Below are 21,521 nucleotides of genomic sequence, written 5' to 3'. Positions count from 1 at the left end.
ATACTCAGTGAGATCATGAAAACTCAAATCCGATGGTATATTCTAACCCCCAGGCGTTCCCATGGTGACGGGGACTCTTGCCTGGGGGTTAGAATATACAGGGTCCCGCCACTCACAGGAGTATACATTTATTAACTGTAATCCGTAACTTTAACTTTAAATCAGCGCTCATCTCTTTACTAGGGTACCTTACTCTCAGCTCCGGTAACAGGCAGTGCGGGCGGCGCAGGCAGTGCTCCTCCCACTAGGCGGAGCAGCCGCGTGACATCGGTGAGCGCCACCCGCACTGCCCATTACCGGAGCTGAGAGTAAGGTACCCTAGTAAAGAGATGAGGGCTGATTTAAAGTTACGGATTACAGTTTATAAATGTATACTCCTCTGAGCGTCATCCACTGATTCCCCTCCCCATAACAATGCCATCCACAGATCCCCCTCCACTTCCCATCTGTCCAATTTTGAGCCCATGATCTTGTGCATACCTGAGCAATTTCTTCCTTTCAAAGAATTTGGGTTTTCTTACAGTGTTCTATCACTGCATGACAAGAAACTGAAGACATACTTAGAGGTTGGCCACTTTCTGGTTATTGTTGACCAATATGTTTTGTAAGATGATTATATTGTGTTTACTAGGTCTTTTGTGCTGTCCACACACAGATCCTGCCCATAAAATGGCTGCTGATGGAAGGTCAGGCAAATCACTACCACGTGATGTCTCCTACATTCAAATGCACTGTGCCTGCCATCTGTACTTGTAATGTTGGGAGTTTAGTACAGGTGCAGTGTGTTTGAATGCTGGAGACATCACGTAGAGGGGATTTGCCAGGTAACCTAACCCTCCACCAGTAGCCATTTATGGTCAAGACCTTTGTGGGACAGCACAAAAGACCCAGTAAACAAAGGGGCATACAATAAGAAATATAGCATTTTCACAAAGCCTATGTTAAGTGCCATATAATCATCTTACAAACATATTGGTCAACAATAACCAGTGGCCAACCCCTTTCATGATCACCATTATTCTGAGTAACATCTGCTAATGCATGTAGTTGGGACATGTAGTGCCACTTGAGTGAAATACACAATAAATGTAAAGTGTCCTATTTTAGTGACCTTCAATTTGACTTTTTATATATTTTCCCTTAAAATATAATGTTCATATGTGGTCTCTGATGTCTTGTATTTGTGTTAAAGATACAGCCAGTAAAGAGCAAGAGAAATCCATGCAGCCTCAAAAGGAAGAAAAAGATGACCGTGCTGCACAGGAAGATGTGGAAATGGAGATACAAGAAGATGAGCACCTTGAATCAGTTACTGTCGAACAGCTAAAGCCAGAGCAACCAAAGTCAAAAGAGTCCATTGCACAAGGTGAAATATCCAAAATTGTGCACCTTCAATAAAAAAAAGCCTTTCTCCCTCCTTGCAATGCTTTGATATTGACTTTTATATTTTTATGAACCTTCCAGCAAATTTATAATTTACTATGTTCTATAAAGAAGTTTAAATATATAACTTGGTGCTGAATACACAATGACTTAATTCTAACTCCAATGTGTGGCCTGTTTCAAATACAGGGCCCATGGAACCTGAACTAGAGGTGCAAGGTGTAACTACAGAAGATGAGATACAGATTCAAGAATCTGAAACCACAAATGCAAACATGGAGAAACCTGAAAGAAGCCTAGAATCCACCATACATACTGCCTGGGATCTTTTACGAGAACAACCTGTGCAGGTATTACCACTGGGGTTCAATGCTGTATATCTTGTTTTTTGCACACTTCTCCCTGAAAGGCTGAACCGCCAAGAAGTCATTAGATTTGTCCAGCTGCAGGAATGCCATGTGTGTGACTAGTATTAATAAATGCTATCTAAAGGTAGCTGCTTTGAGATTTCAGGACTGTTTTGAATGTAAATTTCTATGTGTTTCTACTATGCTTGCCAGTACTTTGACAATTGTTTTAAAGGTTTTAAGCTTAATTTACTTCATGTATATGAGTGTTAATAGCATGCAAATAAACCTTATATTATACTCTGTTCTCCATTTTTAGCAGTCTCCTCAAGATCTTGAAGTGCTTAGGAAAGAACTTGAAAAGCAGCTAGAAGCATGGTATACACATGGTGATGCTGAAGATGTAAGTATTTGAACCACAGCCTCCTCTTACTTAAGCTACAGTATGTTACCACTCAATATATAGAGTTCAGAGTAATTGAAGTTCCAAGGTCCTGTGATCCCAGTAAAACTTTTTTCCTATTCTTCACTTATTGGTCACCTGCACTTTTTCTGTTAAATACCCCTGTCTGCTCATGATTTCCACATGTAGGCTCTGTGAACTCGACAGTACTTTGCTCCTACAATACTCATTCTACCTTCCTTTTTTTTTACAAATAGCACCACACAACTGTTCCATGGTCTCATCATATTTAATCAGTCCACTATTTCATCCTAACATTGGCATACGAAAATGTAATTGTGGTATTTGAACTGTATGAAATACTAGCAGTCATTTCTCATTCTCTTTCAGAAGGCTGCAGCTGAAATGTGGCAGAGTTACCTCCTTCTCACTGCTCCCCTATCTCAGCAGTTATGTGAACAACTAAGACTTATTCTAGAGCCGACAAAGGCAGCAAAGCTCAAGTGAGTTTAGTGCTATGCTATTGTTTCCAGTTTAGGATTATAGTCACTTGTCATAGTAGCTTTAGAGACTGATATTGACGTATATTATTTAAAATGAGCTGAAAAAAAGTCCCTGACGACAATGTATTGGTATCCTTTGCAACCGATTTCTTAGTCTCCTTTTTCTTTCACTGTTGCAGAGGGGATTACAGAACTGGAAAGAGACTGAATATGCGAAAAGTCATTCCATACATAGCCAGTCAGTTCAGAAAAGACAAAATTTGGCTGCGCAGAATGAAGCCCAGCAAACGGGAATACCAGATCTGTTTAGCCGTAGATGATTCCTCTAGTATGGTTGACAACCATTCTAAGCAGGTTTGAATTTGCATTTATTTAATATCCAAAAATCTGATTTGTTCATCTAGTTGAAATGAATAAAATGAAATTGCTTTTATTTTCCAGCTTGCCTATGAGTCGCTGGCAGTGATAGGAAATGCATTGACACTCCTAGAAGTTGGCCAAATTGCGGTGTACAGGTATGCTACTTTTGCTGTATCTTCAAACCTTGTTCATTACGACAGGAATGTTATCATTGACCCCTAAAGCACCCCTTTGTAAAATTGTCTTGTAATAAATGTACAAAGGGGGGTGGGGTGGTGCTTCTTGCTTTTTCTGCCCTTGATACCATTCGGAAAGTCTGCATTTGCTGTTGAAAAATCAGAGGCAATTTTCTATCGTCTAGCTTTTCTAGATTAGTCCCTTTTATGCAGACGATGTAATTTGTGACACTATACTTCATGTAGATACTGCTTGTTGTATTACTATAGTTCAGATTACCCTCACCAAGTTGGGGGCCCTTTTCTGTGAGGCTCCATTCTGTTTTTCAAGTGTTCATAAGCCCATGTCATCTGTTCCTACCTTAGTTTTGGAGAAAATGTCAAGCTTTTACATCCTTTCCATGAACAATTCAGTGAGCAGTCTGGATCCAGAATACTTAGTCAGTGCAAATTTCAGCAAAAGAAGACACTGCTTGCTCAGGTAACCAGTTAGATCTAGATCTAATTCACGTTTGTGACTTTTCTACGCAAATGTGATGTTTAATTTCTTTTCATTTTTTTCCTTCAGTTCTTAGAATCGTGTGTGCCAATGTTTGCTGCAGCACAACAGATGCCTTCAAGCAGTAATCCAGGTAGGCAGAGACGTGTGAAAGGTTAAAAACAACCTGTCATCATGAAATGCAGTATAATCTGCAGGCAGTGTGTTATAGAACAGTAGAAGCTGATCACATTGATATATAGTATTGTCGGAGAAGATTGAGCAAAATGTGTTATTTATACCTTTACATCTCTGCTCAGAGTTCAGTTGCCCATATAAGCCACCCATTTTTCGAGCAGGACGAGTGCCGATTGACAATAAACACTTCCATTGGCGCTCGCTTGCATCGTCTTATTACACGCTCCGATAGAGAGTGAATGGGGAGGAATGATCACTACTGCAGTCGTTCCTCCTTCATTTAGTTCTGTTGATTATCAGCAGCACATCATATTGAGAGATGCTAATGAAAGATGCAAATTAGCCGACAAACATGTATTTGATCATTTACTGGCTGATCAGAGGCGACCCGAAAATCATTAGGTCTCATAGGGCCCATATCAGTCACTGGTAAGACTGCCCAATTGCACAAGTAAGCTTAGAAAGAGCAAAGATTTGGATGTTTAACCCTTTCATGACCAAGGGTCATTGATGCCCCAGTGTCCAGGTCAAAATTTACAAATCTGACATGCGTCACTTTATGTGGTAATAGCTTTGGAACACTTTTACTTATCCACGCCATTCTGAGATTGTTTTCTCGTGACACATTGTACTTCATGATAGTCATATATTTGAGTCAATATATTTCACCTTTATTTATGAAAAAATCCAAAATGTACCAAAAATTTTGAAAAATTCACAATTTTCCAAATTTCAATTTCTCTGCTTCCAAAACAGAAAGTGATACCTAATAAAATATTTATTACTTAACATTCCCCATATGTCTACTTTATGTTGGCATCATTTTGGAAATGTAATTTTATTTTTTTAGGAAAAACTGATTTTACAAACTTTGTTAACCCTTTAGGCGTTCCACAAGAATTAAAGGAAAATGGAGATAAAATTTCTAAATTTCACTTTTTTGGCAGATTTTCCATTTTATAATTTTTTTTTCTTTAACACATTGAGAGTTAACAGCCAAAGAAAACTCAATATTTATTACCCTGATTCCGCGGTTTACATAAACACCCCACATGTGGTCGTAAACTGCTGTACGGGCACACGGCAGGGCGCAGAAGGAAAGGAATGCCATACGGTTTTTGGAAGGCAGATTGTGCTGGATTGGTTTTCTGAACGCCATGTTTTTTATTTTTCTGCCGATCGTCTTGTGCAGGGGCTCGTTTTTTGCAGAAAGAGTTGAGGTTTTTATTGGTACCAATTTTGGGTACATAGGATTCTTTGATCATTCATTATTACACTTTATGGGGCAAGGTGACCCAAAAATTTTCTGTTTTGGAACAGTTTTCATTTATTTATTTTTACAGCGTTCATCTGAGGAGTTAGGTCATGTGATTGTTTTATAGAGAAGATCGTTACGGACGTGGCAATACCTAATATGTATACTTTTTCTTATTTATTTAAGTTTTACACAATAATAGCATTTCTGAAACCAAAAAAAAGATGTTTTAGTGTCTCTAGTCTGAGAGCCAAAACTTTTTAATTTTTTGGGCGATTGTCTTAAATAGGGTATCATTTTTTGCGGGACAAGGTGATGGTTTGATTAGTACTATTTTGGGGGTCATAAGCCTTTTTGATCGCTCGCTGTTGCACTTTTTGTGATGTAAGGTGAAAAATATAGCTTTTTTGGCACAGTTTTTTTTATTTTATTTTTATGGTGTTTATCGGACGGGGTCTATCATGTGATATATTTATAGAGGCGGTCGTTACGGACGCGCTGACACCTAATATGTGTATTTTTTTATTTATTTTTTTCATTTTTTTTAAAGGAAAAGGCAATTTCTTTTTTTCAATTTACATTTTTATTTATTTATTTATTTATTTATTTTTACTTTTATTATTTTCACTTTTTTTATCAGTTCCCTCTTGGATCTTCAAGATCCAGTGGGGCTGATGGTTGTACTATACTTTGCAATGCTCTTGCATTCCAAAGTATAATACTTACAGATGTCCTGTAGGTGGCAGCACTGGACACCTTTCCATGGCAACAGGACGCTTTTGCAAAGCGTCCGGTTGCCATGGCAACCATCGGGTGCTGCAATCACAGCGCTGCAGCCCCGATGGTGGAGAGAGGGAGCTCCCTCCCTCTGTTAACCTCATGGATGCCGCAACCGCGGCATCTATGGGGTTACAGGAGAGTGTCAGCATAGAGCTGACACTCTCTGCTGATGGCGGCGGCTCAGTAATGGAGCCGCCGCCATCGCACACAGCAGGGGGATCGGGGGGGGGCAGCGCTGGAAAGGTGGGGTGGGGGGGGATCGGGGAGGCTACAAAATGACTGCGTGGGTGGGGGGGGGGGGGGGGGGGGATCGCCGAGGCTACTAAATGACTGCATGGGGCGGGGAGGGGGCGGACCAAATCACGGCAGCTAGTAGGAGAATGAGCTGCAGGCAGCACAAGGGGGGGCACAGCCACAGATCGGGGCACAGATCGGCGGGAGGGGGGTTTATTACCCGAGGTCACATTACCTGATTTCATGCTCTGATCTGCAGAGCGCAGATCAGAGCATGAAACCGGCATTTTAACACTGCCGCGATCCGATTGGTTAGTCTGCACAGACTAACCAATCGGATCGATTGCCGGCAAGGGGCCACTCTGATTGGTCCCTTGCCGGCATTACTGCACTGTATGCTGTCCGTGACAGCATACAGGGCAGGGGCAGAAGCTTTAATCCAAGCGCTTTGCAGCGCTTGGATTAAAGAGCTGCCAGAACGTTTATATACGTGGTAGCTGCACACGGGGTATGTGCAGCTATCACGTATATATACAGATTGCGGTCGTGAAAGGGTTAAATTAGAAATTTTGCTATATCTTTTGCCACCTTCTCCATAACATGCTGCCTGCAGATTGCTCTCCATTATCATGGTTCTTTGCATTGCATAGCACGTTATGATCATTATACCAATGTAACCAACAGACGTGTAAACTAATATATTCTTGATGTCTAAAGGAATTCATGAATTAGTATTTATCCGTTATGATCTTATTTCTGCCTTTCTAAAGATGAATGTAATCTCCCTCAGGCTAAAAGTTTTACTTATCTCTTTGAAATTAGTATTTATTTCATTTATTTTGTGCCTTCCCACTGTAGCATTTTCTTGTATTATGTTACTTCTTTTGTTATATGCTGGCTTGTTGTAACTTAAATTGCACTGGATGACAAAACCAGTTATGTTTGTTTTAACTGTAATGTCAAAGACCTTTTGCTTTTATAACTAGAAGACTTGCAACAGAATGGAATCCACTACAATGCCTGGTATTCATAAACTATAGTATCTTTTTAGCTGTACATGAATTTATGCCCCCAAAAATGTACATTTACAAATTTTGTAATTACTGCAGTTTAGCACAAATGTGTGCAGAGCATTTGAAAAGCAGCCCTGGCAAGGGAGTCATTAAGACACTATTTGCTGCAGATATGTGGCATAAAATCCCCTGCATATCTGCCCTTTATGAACATAGTAAAAACATGCAATTTTTTTAAACTTGTTTTTAAAAAAAAATTGAGCGTTAGAAATGCATGAAACAGTTTTTCTCATTTTTCTTCCATTATTTTATATTTGTTTCCATCTACTTCCTGGAATCGGTTCTCAATTGCACAGTTTAGTCATCAAATTATGGAGAGACTGGACCGTGACAACATCAGCCCAATAAGGAGATGTATTATTTTAGATAATGATTCCTAATATATTATATTTTGTTTCAGAAACTGCTCAACTACTTATAATAGTCTCTGATGGAAGAGGATTGTTTGTAGAGGGAAAGGACCGTGTCACAAGGGCAGTAAAGGCAGCTCGCAATTCTAACATATTTATTATCTTCATTATTTTGGACAACCCTACATCTAAGGTAAATTTTAAGTTTTGCAATGGCTCTTTGCTAACGTAGTATTTCCAAATTTACCATATTCAATTAACCCAATAATATAAACTTTTAAGACCGCCATGTCGATGAAAAATGTTAATTTGTTTTATATTCTGTATCTAACTATATATTATATTATTCATAGAGATTTTTCTAGTTGACATGTCACTCCAGTGCTTAATGAACAAAGGGGCAGATTTCTAAGAACTGTATCAATGTTGCGTATTAAAACACAGTGCAGCATTCATTTTTGAAGAGCACTGTAAAAATTTAACGTTAGGCTGCCATTGTTCGCTATGGGCAACATTTTTATTTCTTTTTTTAACTCTAAATTCTTTTATGATATTGTAGAGACAGGTTTGCTTGAGTTTTATTATTATTTTTTAAACTAGACTGGGGCATATCTTTTCAAATAAAGGTGTTCCTTAATGTAAGGTAAATTACATGTAATTACACTGAACAAAAATATAAACACAAAGAAGGAAAGGGATGGCACTCAGAACATTTGTGTTGTATGGGTAAATAGATTAATATATTTATTAAGGGGTGGCTAGATATGCCTTATGTAGTAAAATATGATAGGAGGTTGTATCAAAGTAATAAAATTACATACATAAAATAGCAGTATGAATAAAGCACATTAGAATAACAACATGTTGATTCTATAAAATCCTGTTAAATAAAGGATAAAATGGATAGAAGTCTGTATAAAAATGGATCTATTTAAGAAAATTCAGTCTTTGGATAAAAGGAGTTGATAACGTATCCTCATATATAATGTCACTTGTCCTGATAGATCATAAATAACATAAAATATCAATTAGTGAAAGAAATCCTGTTGAGGAAGGGGGAATAATAGGAGATGTCTTGTAGACCCTCCTGGTGGCCGTCATGGATCGGGGCCGTCAGTGGATCGGGGAGCGGCTCCTGCCTGCAGATTGGCGTCCACGTGTGTTCTTCGCGCCCGCTGTGTAATCCGGCCGTTGGTTTGCTGTTGCTCTTCGTGACAAAAATATAAACACAACACTTCCGGTTTTGCTCCCATTTTGCATGAGCTGAACTCAAAGATCTGAAACATTTTTCTACATACACAAAAGACCCATTACTCTCAAATATTGTTCACAAATCTGTCTAAATCTGTTAGTGTAACAGGCGGTGTTTCTCTGTAAAAAAACACAAAAGGCGCACCATAGGGTAGTACAGTCCAGTTAAGTGAATACACAAAAGATACTCCGAAATGGAGGCTCATCTTTATGTGTTGTGCAATAAATAGGCACAACACTACTGAAGGCTTGAAGGGGATAATAAAATGTCCCCAAGGTAGATGGTCATGCAGCCACGGGCGTACGCACTTCCGCGTAGGGATGCTTGGAATCCCCAAGAAGGCGAATGGATCCAAGTGAAGAAAAGAAGTTCCCACGGCGCAAAAACCAATCTATCCCTGACAAAGAAACGCGAGTGTTTCGAAACGCGTTGAATGGTCTTTTTTCCCCTTGTGGTGTGACGTCACACAGGATTTGTTCTGGGACCCAGTTTTTTTCAAGCTTCCCTGCTTCCACTGTGTTCACAGGTGCACAGCTGCTGCTGGTTGTCATTAGCAAACTAGCTTCTCTGGTGCCTCCTCTCCCTTCCCCCCCACCCCTCGGCCGGTAGCTAGCGTGGGAGCAGGGAAGCTTGAAAAAAACTGGGTCCCAGAACAAATCCTGTGTGACGTCACACCTCTAGGTACGGATAGCTCAGGGGGAAAAAAGACCAACCAACGCATTTTGAAACACTCGTGTTTCTTCGTCAGGGATAGATTGGTTTTTGCGCCGTGGGAACTTCTTTTCTTCACTTAAATCTGTTAGTGAGCGCTTCTCCTTTGCCAAGATAATCAATCCCACCTCACAGGTGTGGCATATCAAGGTGCTGATTTGACAGCATGAATATTGCACAGGTGTGCCTTAGACTTCCCACAATAAAAGGAAAGTCAGAAATGTGCACAGTTTTGCCTTACTGGGGGAACTCTGAAAACCAGTCAGTATCTGGTGTGGCCACCATTTGCCTCAAGCAGTGCAACACATCTCTGTCGCATAGAGTTGATCAGGTTGTTGATTGTGGCCTGTGGAATGTTGGTCCACTCCTCTTCAATAGCTGTGCGAAGTTGCAGAATATTGGCAGGAACTGGAACACGCTGCCGTATACGCCGATCTAGAGCATCCCAAACATGCTCAATGGGTGACATGTCCGGTGAGTATGCTGGCCATGCAAGAATGGGATGTTTTCAGCTTTCAGGAATTATGTACAAATCCTTGCAATATGGGGCCGTGCATTATCCTGCTGCAACATGAGGTGATGGTTGTGGATGAATGGCACAACAATGGGCCTCAGGATCTAGTCAAGTTATCTCTGTGCACTCAAAATTCCATCAATAAAATGCACCTGTGTTCGTTGTCCATAACATACACCTGCCCATACCATAACCCCACCGCCACCATGGGCCACTTGATCCACAATGTTGACGTCAGCAAACCGCTCACCCACTTGACGCCACACACGCTGTCTGCCATTTGCCCTGAACAGTGAAAACCAGCACTCATCCGTGAACAGAACGCCTCTCCAATGTGCCAGACGCCATCAAATGTGAGCATTTTCCCACTCAAGTTGGTTACGACAACGAACTGCAGTCAGGTCCAGACCCCGATGAGGACGACAAGCATGTAGATGCACTTCCCTGAGATGGTTTCTGACAGTTTGTGCAGAAATTCTTTGGTTATGCAAGCAGATTGTTGCTGTCTGGATGGCTGCTCTCAGATGATTATGGAGGTGAACATGCTAGATGTGGAGGGTCCAGGGCTGGTGTGGTTACACGTGGTCTGCGGTTGTAAGGCCGGTTGGATGTACTGCCAAATTCTCTGAAACACCTTTGGAGACTGCTTATGGTAGAGAAATGAACATTCATTGCACGGGCACGTTCCCTCAAACGTTGTGACATCTGTGGCATTGTGCAGTGTGATCAAACTGCACATTTCAGAGTGGACTTTTATTGTGGACAGTCTAAGGCTACTTTCACACCTGCGTTTAGGTGCGGTCTGGTATCTGCACAGACGGATCCGCACCTATAATGCAAACGCTTAGATCCGTTCAGAACGGATCCGTTTGCATTACCATGAACAAAAAAAAATATATATTAATTTTTTTGTTCATGATAATGCAAATGGATCCGTTTTGACTTACATTGAAAGTCAATGGGGGACGGATCCGTTTGAAAATTGAGCCATATTGTGTCAACTTCAAACGGATCCGTCCCCATTGACTTACATTGTAAGTCTGGACGGATCCGTTTGACTCCACACGGCCAGGCGGACACCCGAACGCTGCAAGCAGCGTTCGGGTGTCCGCCTGCTGAGCGGAGGACAAACTGTGCCAGACTGATGCATTCTGAGCGGATCCGCATCCACTCAGAATTAGTGATTAGCGAACTTCTGTTTTAAGTTCGGCGTCTAAAGTTCGGCTTCCGGTTAGCGGAGAATCCCGATATGGTTCCCGATATGGATTCCGACTTCCGTTGTGGTCCGTGGTAGCGGAATCAATAATGGCCGATTATTGATTCCGCTACCACGGACCACAACGGAAGTCGGAATCCATATCCGGATCCAGATCGGGATTCTCCGCTAATCCAAACCAGAACTTTAGACGCCGAACTTAACAGAAGTTCGCTCATCTCTACTCAGAATGCATTAGGGCAGTACGGATCAGTTCGGGGACGCTTGTGAGAGCCTTCAAACGGAACTCGCAAGCAGAGCCCCGAACGCTAGTGTGAAAGTAGCTTTAGGCACACCTGTGCAATATTCATTCTGTCTAATCAGCACCTTGATATGCCACACCTATGAGGCGAGATGGATTATCTCGGCAAAGGAGAAGTGCTCACTAACAGATTTAGACAGATTTGTGAACAATATTTGCGATTAATGGGTCTTTTGTGTTTGTAGAAAATGTTTCAGATCTTTGAGTTCAGCTCATGCAAAATGGGAGCAAAACCGAAAGTGTTGCGTTTATATTTTTGTTCAGTGTATGTACTTAGTAGAGTTTTGCATCACTTTGACCATTAGAGTGCTGCCTTTTCTTCTGATTTTGTAATTTTTACTGTACCTGTTAAAACTCTTATATTGTTTTTAGGATTCCATCTTGGATATTAAAGTGCCAATTTTTACCGACCCCAAAGAGATGCCAAAAATGATATCTTACATGGAGCAATTTCCATTTCCATTCTACATTATCCTTCGAGATGTAAACACTCTTCCAGAGACCCTGGGTGATGCCCTCAGGCAGTGGTTTGAGCTGGTGACTACCTCAGAACATGTTTAGATCATGTCTGGATACATGCACAACCGCCTGCACACTCTCAGCAGGAGAATGGAGAGATGACTGGGAAATACTTACTGAACAGTGGAATAGAACAGCATGTCCTATGGCTCAGGTCAAGTCATTTCAGTGAAGCAGGAAGCTATGCAACGTACCTCCTAAGTAGAAAATGGCATACGTTCAAATATGTGATAGTACCTACCCACCAGCCATTCTCGTGTATAACGTAACAAGTTTATGATAAAACGAAGCAGGAAGCTTCTAGCAGTACACAAGCAGATGGACACGTGGAAGGAAAGATTGTAAGGCATAATATGTAGAGATGTAGGACGTTTGTATTTTTTTCCCAAGTAAAACAAATACAAAAATCCAAGGTTTTATTTTTGTATTAAACCAAAGTTCTCTTAAAACCGTTTAATCTGAGAATCCAAACATTTCTATTCTTGTTGTGGTCTAACTTGTTTTCCATACTCTGTATTGTAAATCATAACATTATACTGTGAAGCCTGAACATTTTGTACTATATTGTTAGGACATATGTACAAGTTATTTGTCTGTCACACTTGTCTTTTTTTTTTTTTTTTTTGTTACCCCCCCATAGCTATGCAGATTAATAAAGATCATTCGTAACTGTATCATTCTGGTTTATTAAAGGAACTGTCCACTGTTAAAATATCCGTTCTAAGGAGCCTTAACGATGCAAAGATTTGGCCATAATACAACAAGCATTTACTTTTTTTTTTCCTGTAGTCCAGTTGTTCAGGTGCTTCTGGAAATTAAAATGAGAATGAAGAAATGCATATACATAGGGGGGAACTTATTACACACCACCCCACACCTGGCCTTTCTATTTACCTGGGGAGGAAGGCTGGTGTCTGTCCAAAGGCCTCCCTGGACACAAACTTGTATAGAAATGTAATTATATATGAACAATTTTACCAGAAAAAGTTAAAAATACACTATTTTTTTGATTAATATCAGAAAAACTAAAAATCTCAGCAGCAAATACCACCAAAAGAAAGCTGTATTTGTGAGAAGAAAAGGAGGTAAAATTCATTTGGGTGCCAAGTTGCATGACCAAGCAATAAACCGTTAAAATTGTGAAGTACAGATTTGTAAAAAAAAAAGGGCCTGGTCACTAGGGGGGTATAAACCTGTGGTCCTTAAGTGGTTAATGTATGATGAATTACATAAAGTCCGGTTAAACACTGGTGCTGTCTTGCACTGGATACTGTATATACTGTTGCAATACCTCCTTCGACAGACTGAGTAATCGCACTACCGCTACATACTGTACGTCCGGTTGCACTACCTGGCCTCCATAGGCAGAGTAACTGTACTCCCACTGGATGCAGTACACCTTGTAGCTTAACCCCCTTCCACAGGCAGAGTAATTGCACTACTGTCTGATACTGTACATCCTGCAGCATTACCCTCTTTCCACAGGTGGAGTAATTGCACTATCACTGGATGCCATATGTCCTGTCATATTGTCCTCCTTTCATAGGCAGAGTAATTTGACTACTACTGGATGCTGTACACACTGTCGCATTACCCTCCTTCCATAGGCGGAGTAATTGCACTGCCACTGGTTCCTGTACAGCCTGTCGCATTACCCCCTTCCACATGTGGAGTATTTGCACTACCACTGTATGCTGTATATCCGGTCGCATTAAGTCCTTTCACAGGTGGAATTTATTTCACTGCCACTGGTTCCTGTACAGCCTGTTGCATTAACTCATTACACAAGTATAATAATATTACTGCCATTGGACAGGTTGCTAAATAATTATGCTACTACTACCGCAAATCATATCTCATTACCTTCTTCCACAGGTGTAGTCACAGTATGCAATGGTAGTACAATTACTTCAACGCCACAGTGAAATAGTGCTACCAGCATCGGATGCGGTCCCCCAAATCATATTCTTCCCCTTTCACAGGTGGAGTGAGATCATTACCACTGGATAGCATATATCTTCTCCCATTACCTCCTTCCACAGGTGGAGTTAATACACAGACATTGGATACTGTGACTAATACACCACAGTGAAGTATTATTCCTAGCTTCGGCTCCAATACTTCCTGTCCTGTTCCTCCCTTTCCACGGATGGAGTATTTGCAAGAGACTGTACCTACTCTTGCCTTATCCTCCACAACAGGTGGCACTGGATACTGAGCTACTTCCACATTATCCCCTTCATTAGGTAGATCTTTTGTGTGTTGGTGTTGAGCACCTACATAGCGGCTTCTGCCTGCTACAACACAACTATTTTTTGTACTTTAAGTTCCCGATTGGAAACTGATATATGATGTTGCATCCAATAGGTCAAGCATCCACTCTGGAACAGAATACAGTGGTTACTTCCACATTCAACCGGTCAGCTGATCGAGTATTTCACTGATTCTGCATACTGTATCCATGGCCAGCTCTCCTTCTCAGGTGGAGTAATTATGCTAACACTACATACCTTGACTACTACTGCATGGCCTTCTCCTTAGGTGGAGTATATACGCTAGCACTAAATTCTGTGGTTACTACTGAGGGTCCTCCTCAGCTGGAGTGTTTACACCAGTACTACATTCCATGGCTTCTACGATATGGCCTCCTCCTCAAGTGGAGTATTGTGCTGGCCCTAGCCACTGTGGCTGCTACTGTATGGCATCCCTTTCGGATGGAGTGTTGCACGAGCACTAAATGCTGTGATCTCTACTGTGTGGCTCCCTTCTTGGGTGGAGTATTTGCATTAGCCCTAGGTTAATGTTTGCGATGGCTAAACCCTTGGTGGATTCATGGGGGTCCATTCCCAAGGTGGACATTGCTATTGCCAAGTGCACTCTGGTCCCTGCAGATGATGGGTCTAGTCTGCAGGATCCCCTTGACAGGACAGCAGAGTGCACCCTAAGATGGGGTTATACGGCAGCTGCGGCTTCCGCTTCCACAGCCATAGCGACTTCTGAGGTCTCTTCTTTCCTCCTGGTCTCACCTGAATCAAATTCAAGTCGACGTGGACCAGAGGGTTTCCCAGGACGAGATACTGGCTGCCTTCAGGACTATCAACCTGGCTTACAGACTTTTTGTGCGATACCGCACAGCAACAGTTGAAGCTAGCAGACAAATCAATGGCCCTGATGTCAGCGGCCCGTAGGCCTTTATGGCTTAAGCCTTGGGTCGCTGACAATTCCTTGAAAAATAGTTTATGTGGCCTCCCATTTGAGCCCAACCGTCTGTTCGGAGCTGGATAAAATCATGGAGGGCCTTTCAGACAAGAAGGGGGAGAGCCTTCCCCAGCAGTCCTTTCGAGGGCGGGGCAGACAAGACCACGGAGGTAGGTCTGGCCTGCAAGCAAGGTCTCGAAGGGACTGGAGAGCGCAGCAAAGGGGTTCGAGGTGCTCTTGTGGAGGAGCCAAAGATGGAATATCCACCTCCTGACTACGGGCCACTTTGAGGTTCTTGGATAAGTCCCATTACTCCTGCCATCCTCCCAGAAACCTTCCCCATTCCTCTGCCTCATCTACCTGTCGGGGGTCGTCTCTCCCACTTCAGGGAAGAGTGGAGCCAAGAGATCTTGTATCCCTGGGTTCTAAACATCCGAGGGATATCTAATCAACCTCTCCTCTATTCCTCAAGACAGGTTTGTCAAGACTAACCTTCTACAAGCTACCAGGCAGGCGATCCTGGAGTCCTACATTCAGGACTACATCTGCAAGGGTGCTCTGGAGGAGGTTCCGGCAGGAGAATGGGGCCTAGGGATCTATTCACCAGTTTTTCTGCTTCCCAAAGCTTCAGGAGATCTCTGGATGATTATCGATCTGAGGTATTTCAATTGGTTCAAAGGAAGGTGAAGTTTCGTATGGAAACTCTCAGGTCAGTAGTTCATGTCCTCAATCCTGGGGACATGATGGCAACCCTGGACCTCAAGGATGCATATCTGCACATCCCAATCAACCCTGCTTCCAGGAAATATCTCCAGATCGCGGTCCAAGTTTCTGGGGTCGTCGGGCATCTTCAGTTTGTTGCCCTTCCCTTTGGCATTTCTTCTGCCCCTCACACTTTTACCAAGGTGGTGGTTTCTGTGGTGGCGGCTTTGAGTAAGATATCTAGGCTTCATAATCGACTCCGCTGGGATGTCTCTCCAGTTCACTCAAGAAAGAAGATCCCGGATTCAGAACACGGCAGAATTCCTTTCCGTTCCCCCGGCGAGTCCCAGTCCGGAATTTCATGAAGATGTTTAAGGCTCATGTCAGCGTCTGTGGATGCAGTCCCTTGGGCTTTATGGCACCTCCGTCCTCTACAGTCGGAGGTCCTCTCCAAATGGGGTGGCAGCCCTGCCGGGCTAAGCTCCCTCTGCTCTCTGTCTTGGCGAACTCTGTATTCTCTCAGCTACTGAGCTACTGGTGAAGGTGCGCCGCTTGTGTGCACATTTCCGCAAGTCATCGACAGCTTCAGTCGGTCTGTCAACGCTGCAGCAGCTCTTGAAATTGCCAGCTCACCGGCTGTTGTGTGTCGTGAGCACGTGCTGGAACTCTGTTAGACATGTTGGCCAGGCTTTGTGAGCATCAGAGGGCAGTAGTGGAATACCAGCTGCAACATGATTGTCACCTTTCCAGTCAGCTTCCCTATTCACAAGTGAGGAGTGGGCATGGATGTCTGACCTCTGTGAGGTTTTAAGAAACTTTGAGGAATCAACACAGATGGTGAGCGGCGATAACGCTATTATCAGTGTAACCATCCCACTTCTGTGTCTACTCAAACGCTCGCTGCTCACAATTAAGGACAATGCTTTGCATGTGGAAGAGGTGAAAGTGTTGGAAGACATTACATAGGGTGATAGCCAGACCACTCTCAGTTCGTCGAATTGGACGATGAAGAGGAGGGAGGAGCAGGAGACAGTGGCCTCTGCTACAGAGGGTAGTACCCATGGAAGTTTAATTCCATCTGTTCAGCGTGGGTGGGCAGAAGAGAAGGAAGAGGATGAGGAGATTAAGAGTGAAAATCCTGATGATGACAGCAAAGTCTTGCCTGTTGGTACTCTGGCACACATGGCTGACTTCATGTTAGGCTGCTTTTCCCGCAACCCGTGCTTTATATGCATTTTAAAGAAGACGGATTACTGGTTGTTCTCCCTTCTTGACCACCGCTACAAAGAAACCTTCTCATCTTTCATTCCTCTGGTGGAGAGGACGAGCAAAAAGGTGCAATACCAGAAGATCCTTGTGGAAAAATTGCTCCAAAGATTCCCATCTGACAACACTGGCGGCAGAGTCTATAGTTCCTTGGCCAACCGAGGAGGGGAGACAAGAGGAACACACAGCAGTTCCAACAGAGGCAGGAACTACAAGAGGAACTACTCAGACAATATCGTTCCCAGCAGCGACCTGGGAGTCCAAGATGCATCCAGACATGATCCCCATACTGTTCCAGAACTATTTCAGTGGTGTTTTCTGACCTTTTCCTATGAACCAGGCACCCTCCCCTCTTCAGAGCAGGGAGTGCCTGGTTTAATGCTCGGCTTCTCCCATTGACTTCCATTATACTCGGGTGCTCGATAGAGCACCTGAGCATCCTGATGTGTTCGGCCTGAGCACCCGAGCACTTTGGTGCTCGATCAACACTACTAATAAAGATAATAAAATGTTTCCTGTAACATGTGCAGAAGTAATTGAGTAGGGGTAGATGAATAGATAACGTTTGACCATCACCTGATGTGATGGTGGATCCTGTTATCTATAGATAATTGTTATCTGTAATTGTAACCCTGGCTGTGATGGCAATGGGGTGACTACTAAAAAGTGCAGCACAGAAAGTGGCCGGCTAGGCTTAAAGCTGTATTAGACAGCCGGATGTGGCAGATGATTGTCGGGAGGGAGGTATTCCCTCCACGAAATCGGCTGCTTGCTAGCGGAGACCGCTACTATTGCATGCAGCGATCTCCTCTGCAGCATGGCAGGGACAGATCGCTATGCCATCCCTCATCTCCATGCTGTATACTGGTTTGCCAGTGGCAGATCGTGATTATACACCACAATCTGCTGCCTGCAACTGATCATTTTTGAACATATGAAAAGATTTGGATTGCCCGATGAAGCGTTTGCTCATTCAGTATTAAACTGCAAGATGATCGCTCCTTAATGAACATCTGTTGAAATATCGGCAGGTGTAAAATAGGCTTTAGTGACCAGTTTGAAAATTGAAGGTTTTTAATATATATATATATATAGAAAAATGGCGGCACTGGCTCAACAAAGAAAAAGCAGGTGCACGTCCCAAAGGGAATGGAATAATTTCCCTATTGAATATAGCAAGAAAAATGAGCGGCACTCCAAGAGGTAAGTGGTGAATCCTTTATTCACACCAGTGGTGCAACGTTTCGGCTCTAGTCGCGAGCCTTCCTCAAGCAAAGACACAACTCAAATGACTGTGATTATATAGAAAATGCAAATCATGTGATAACAACCCAGTGGGTGTGTTTAACAGATCATAAATATGTGACAATAGTGTACATTGAATCAACATAATACCTGTAGTGTACAACACATATGCTGGTCATCATCAATAAAGAATCCCAAATATAAAACATATGTGCAAATCAAGTGCATAAACCTGATCATATAGTGTACCGACAGTCAGTGTACATAAATATAAAAAGGGGGAGGAGCAATGAAGTGTTATCACGAAACATACTTAACAGGCAAGGAGGCTCATTCAGTGCCGTGAACTCGGCGTTCCAGATGTCCGTCTGCGCAGGCGTGGCAGCGCACCAATGACAGGTACTCGGCATGCTGGACACGCTGCGCGTCATCACACTGGCGCTGCGCGTCATCTCGATAGGCCGACCCTCCTCCGTCACAGTATGAGACACAGTGTGTTGTCCTGGGCGCATGCTCAGTAAGGAAACGAGCTGTAAGCGCCATCTTTATGACTGGAGAGCTGCCCATTCATACCAACTGTGCAATCGCATCCAACCACAGACAAAAAACGAGCATAGGGGGCCAGAAAAGGGTACAAGGAATCCCATGGACAGGGTACCAATGTGCCCCCCCGACGGAAAAACCACAGCAGCCACGGAAAACCGCGGCAGCTGCAGGAATAGCGCCAGGGATTCTAACGTTCCATACTGCCCGTGAGGGATCTCCTCCAGTGGTGCACAGATGCTGCAGAGTGTACATGGTTCAGCTCCCAGTATCAAAGAATGGGATATGTGACAACAGAGGAATATATAAAGTGTCAATGAATATCAACACCTGGTGCCTGTCACGCCTAACTATAACAGAACTAAATCAAACCTAATATATAAAGATATGTAAAGTATGCGTGCACTCCAATCGTATGATCCACACCCCAAAGTGCAAATTGAGAGTGATCTGAAAAAAGAAAAGAAAGTTAAAATAGGAATAAAATGAGTTGTATAACTCTCTAAGTGTGTACACAATTAGCAAAACAGTATCCGGCAAAGCACCAGGGGCAAACAACCCTCACAAGACCTCCCCAAAGTTGTAATCAACGTTTAAGCCCTTTGGCTTCAGGCTGTCCAGCTTGTGGATCCAGCTAAGCTCTCTACGTTTGAGTATCCTGGATCTATCCCCACCACGCCATGGCTGGGGTATATTATCCAGGATCCAACATCTCAAATCGCCTTCTTTGTGTGTGGCCTCAGTGAAATGTTTAGATAGTGGTAAGTCCATACGTTTTTTGCGTATGCTGAGACGATGATTGTTGAGGCGTGTCTTCAATTCAGTTGTAGTCTCGCCCACATAAAGCAAATTACATGGGCAAGACAACACATAGATGACATAGTTGGAGTCACAAGTCAAGTGAAATGCAATGCTATAGGACACCCCGGTATTGGGATGTACAAAGTATCTTCCCTTACGAATGTATCTGCAGTTGACGCAGTTTAAACAAGGAAAACAGCCTAAGCCAGACTGAGTCGATTTAGTTTGTTTCAAAACTCCCCCGGGGCCTATGTCAGCCTTAACCAGCTGATCACGTAGGTTCCGGGATCGGCGATATGATGATAGTGGTGGACGTGAGAACTCGGGGATATCTTTGAAGCATGTACCCAATAGACCCCAATGTTTATTCAAAATCTTGTTAACTGACGGGCTCAGTTCAGTATATACTGAAACGAACGGAATCCTGGCCTTGTTCTGGACAGTGTTCCGTTTCGTCAGTAACTCCGTTCTATCAAGCGTTCGTGCTCTGTTCATATGTTCGTCCAGCAGTCGTTTGGGATAACCCCTGTCCCGAAACTTAACTGCCATGGAGTCTAGAGTTGCATCAAGTTTACTCTCATCTGACACAACACGCTTGACGCGGAGAAACTGAGAGAACGGCAACGACCGAATCATTCTCCGAGGGTGTGAGCTATTGTAACACAAAAACGTGTTGGTATCAGTGGGTTTCGTGTACAACTCAGTATGTAATTCACCCTCATAGAATGTGACTCATGTATCCAAGAACTGGATCTCAGTTCGAGAATGAACAAGGGTGAACTGTAGGTCGGGATCCTGGCTATTCAAAAAACCATGGAACTCGGCCAAGTCGGTCTCAGTGCCGGTCCATATGAGGAAGATGTCGTCGATATATCGCCACCACCTCAGCACCTGGCTGAAGTGGTGGGACAGATAGACGACATCCTCCTCATAGCACCACATAAATATATTTGCATACGTGGGGGCCACGTGAGACCCCATGGCCACTCCACGTTCTTGCAAGTAAAATTCGTCCCTGAAGAGAAAGTAGTTGTACTGTAACACAATCTTAAGCAAATCGATGATAAATTCAGAGGCCTGAGGAGTAAAGGCTGATGTCCCCAGCATTTTCTCCACAGCCCTGAGACCCCTGTCATGGGCAATTGACGTGTATAACGAAGTAACATCGAATGATGCGAGTAACACCGAAGACACCTGGGTTAAATCAACACTTTGTAGTTTAGTCAAGAAATCAGACGTGTCTTGTATATAGGATGATCCCCCTATTGAAAATTCCCGCAGTACTTTGTCTCGGAAAACAGCTATGCCGCTGAAGATGGAATCTGAACCCGAGACAATGGGTCGACCCGGCGGATCGATGAGGGTCTTATGAATCTTGGGCAGCACATACATCACCGGAGTGACAGGATGTGCTACCTCAAGAAAGTCACTAAGACCCCCATCGATGATACCTGCGGCCTTAGCCTCCCTGAGACACCGGCGGATAATATCCGCTATCATGAATTTGGGATCAGAATCCAAAATCCTATAAACCTGAGGGTCATTTAATTGTCGCATGATTTCTTGTACGTATTTTGTGGTGTCCATTACCACGACCGCACCCCCCTTGTCAGCCGGTTTAAGGGTGATGGTGGGGTCGGATCTAAGGGACTCCAGGGCTTCGATCTCAGTAGCAGTCAAATTGGGATATCTGAAATCCCGGCCTCCATGTGT

General features: G+C 43.2%; 1 protein-coding gene across 1 annotated transcript in view; it reads left to right on the top strand.

The window, feature by feature from the left end:
* MDN1 (midasin AAA ATPase 1) overlaps nt 1-12,702 on the top strand; it is a 281,392-nt gene extending 268,690 nt beyond the window's left edge. Inside the window, exons 93-102 of the mRNA XM_044289668.1 lie at nt 1,193-1,366; nt 1,573-1,733; nt 2,050-2,133; nt 2,524-2,636; nt 2,816-2,990; nt 3,078-3,151; nt 3,539-3,653; nt 3,741-3,804; nt 7,591-7,733; nt 11,907-12,702. Coding sequence (XP_044145603.1) covers nt 1,193-1,366; nt 1,573-1,733; nt 2,050-2,133; nt 2,524-2,636; nt 2,816-2,990; nt 3,078-3,151; nt 3,539-3,653; nt 3,741-3,804; nt 7,591-7,733; nt 11,907-12,095 — 1,292 coding nt within the window. The 3' untranslated portion in view covers nt 12,096-12,702. The remainder of the gene's footprint in view (nt 1-1,192; nt 1,367-1,572; nt 1,734-2,049; nt 2,134-2,523; nt 2,637-2,815; nt 2,991-3,077; nt 3,152-3,538; nt 3,654-3,740; nt 3,805-7,590; nt 7,734-11,906) is intronic.
* Nucleotides 12,703-21,521: the final 8,819 nt, after the last annotated feature.

This window comes from Bufo gargarizans, chromosome 4 (genome assembly GCF_014858855.1).
Source record: "Bufo gargarizans isolate SCDJY-AF-19 chromosome 4, ASM1485885v1, whole genome shotgun sequence".
Lineage (NCBI taxonomy): Eukaryota > Metazoa > Chordata > Amphibia > Anura > Bufonidae > Bufo > Bufo gargarizans.
The sequence above is the reverse complement of the archived record's forward strand: the minus strand, read 5'-3'. Positions and strand labels throughout refer to the sequence as shown.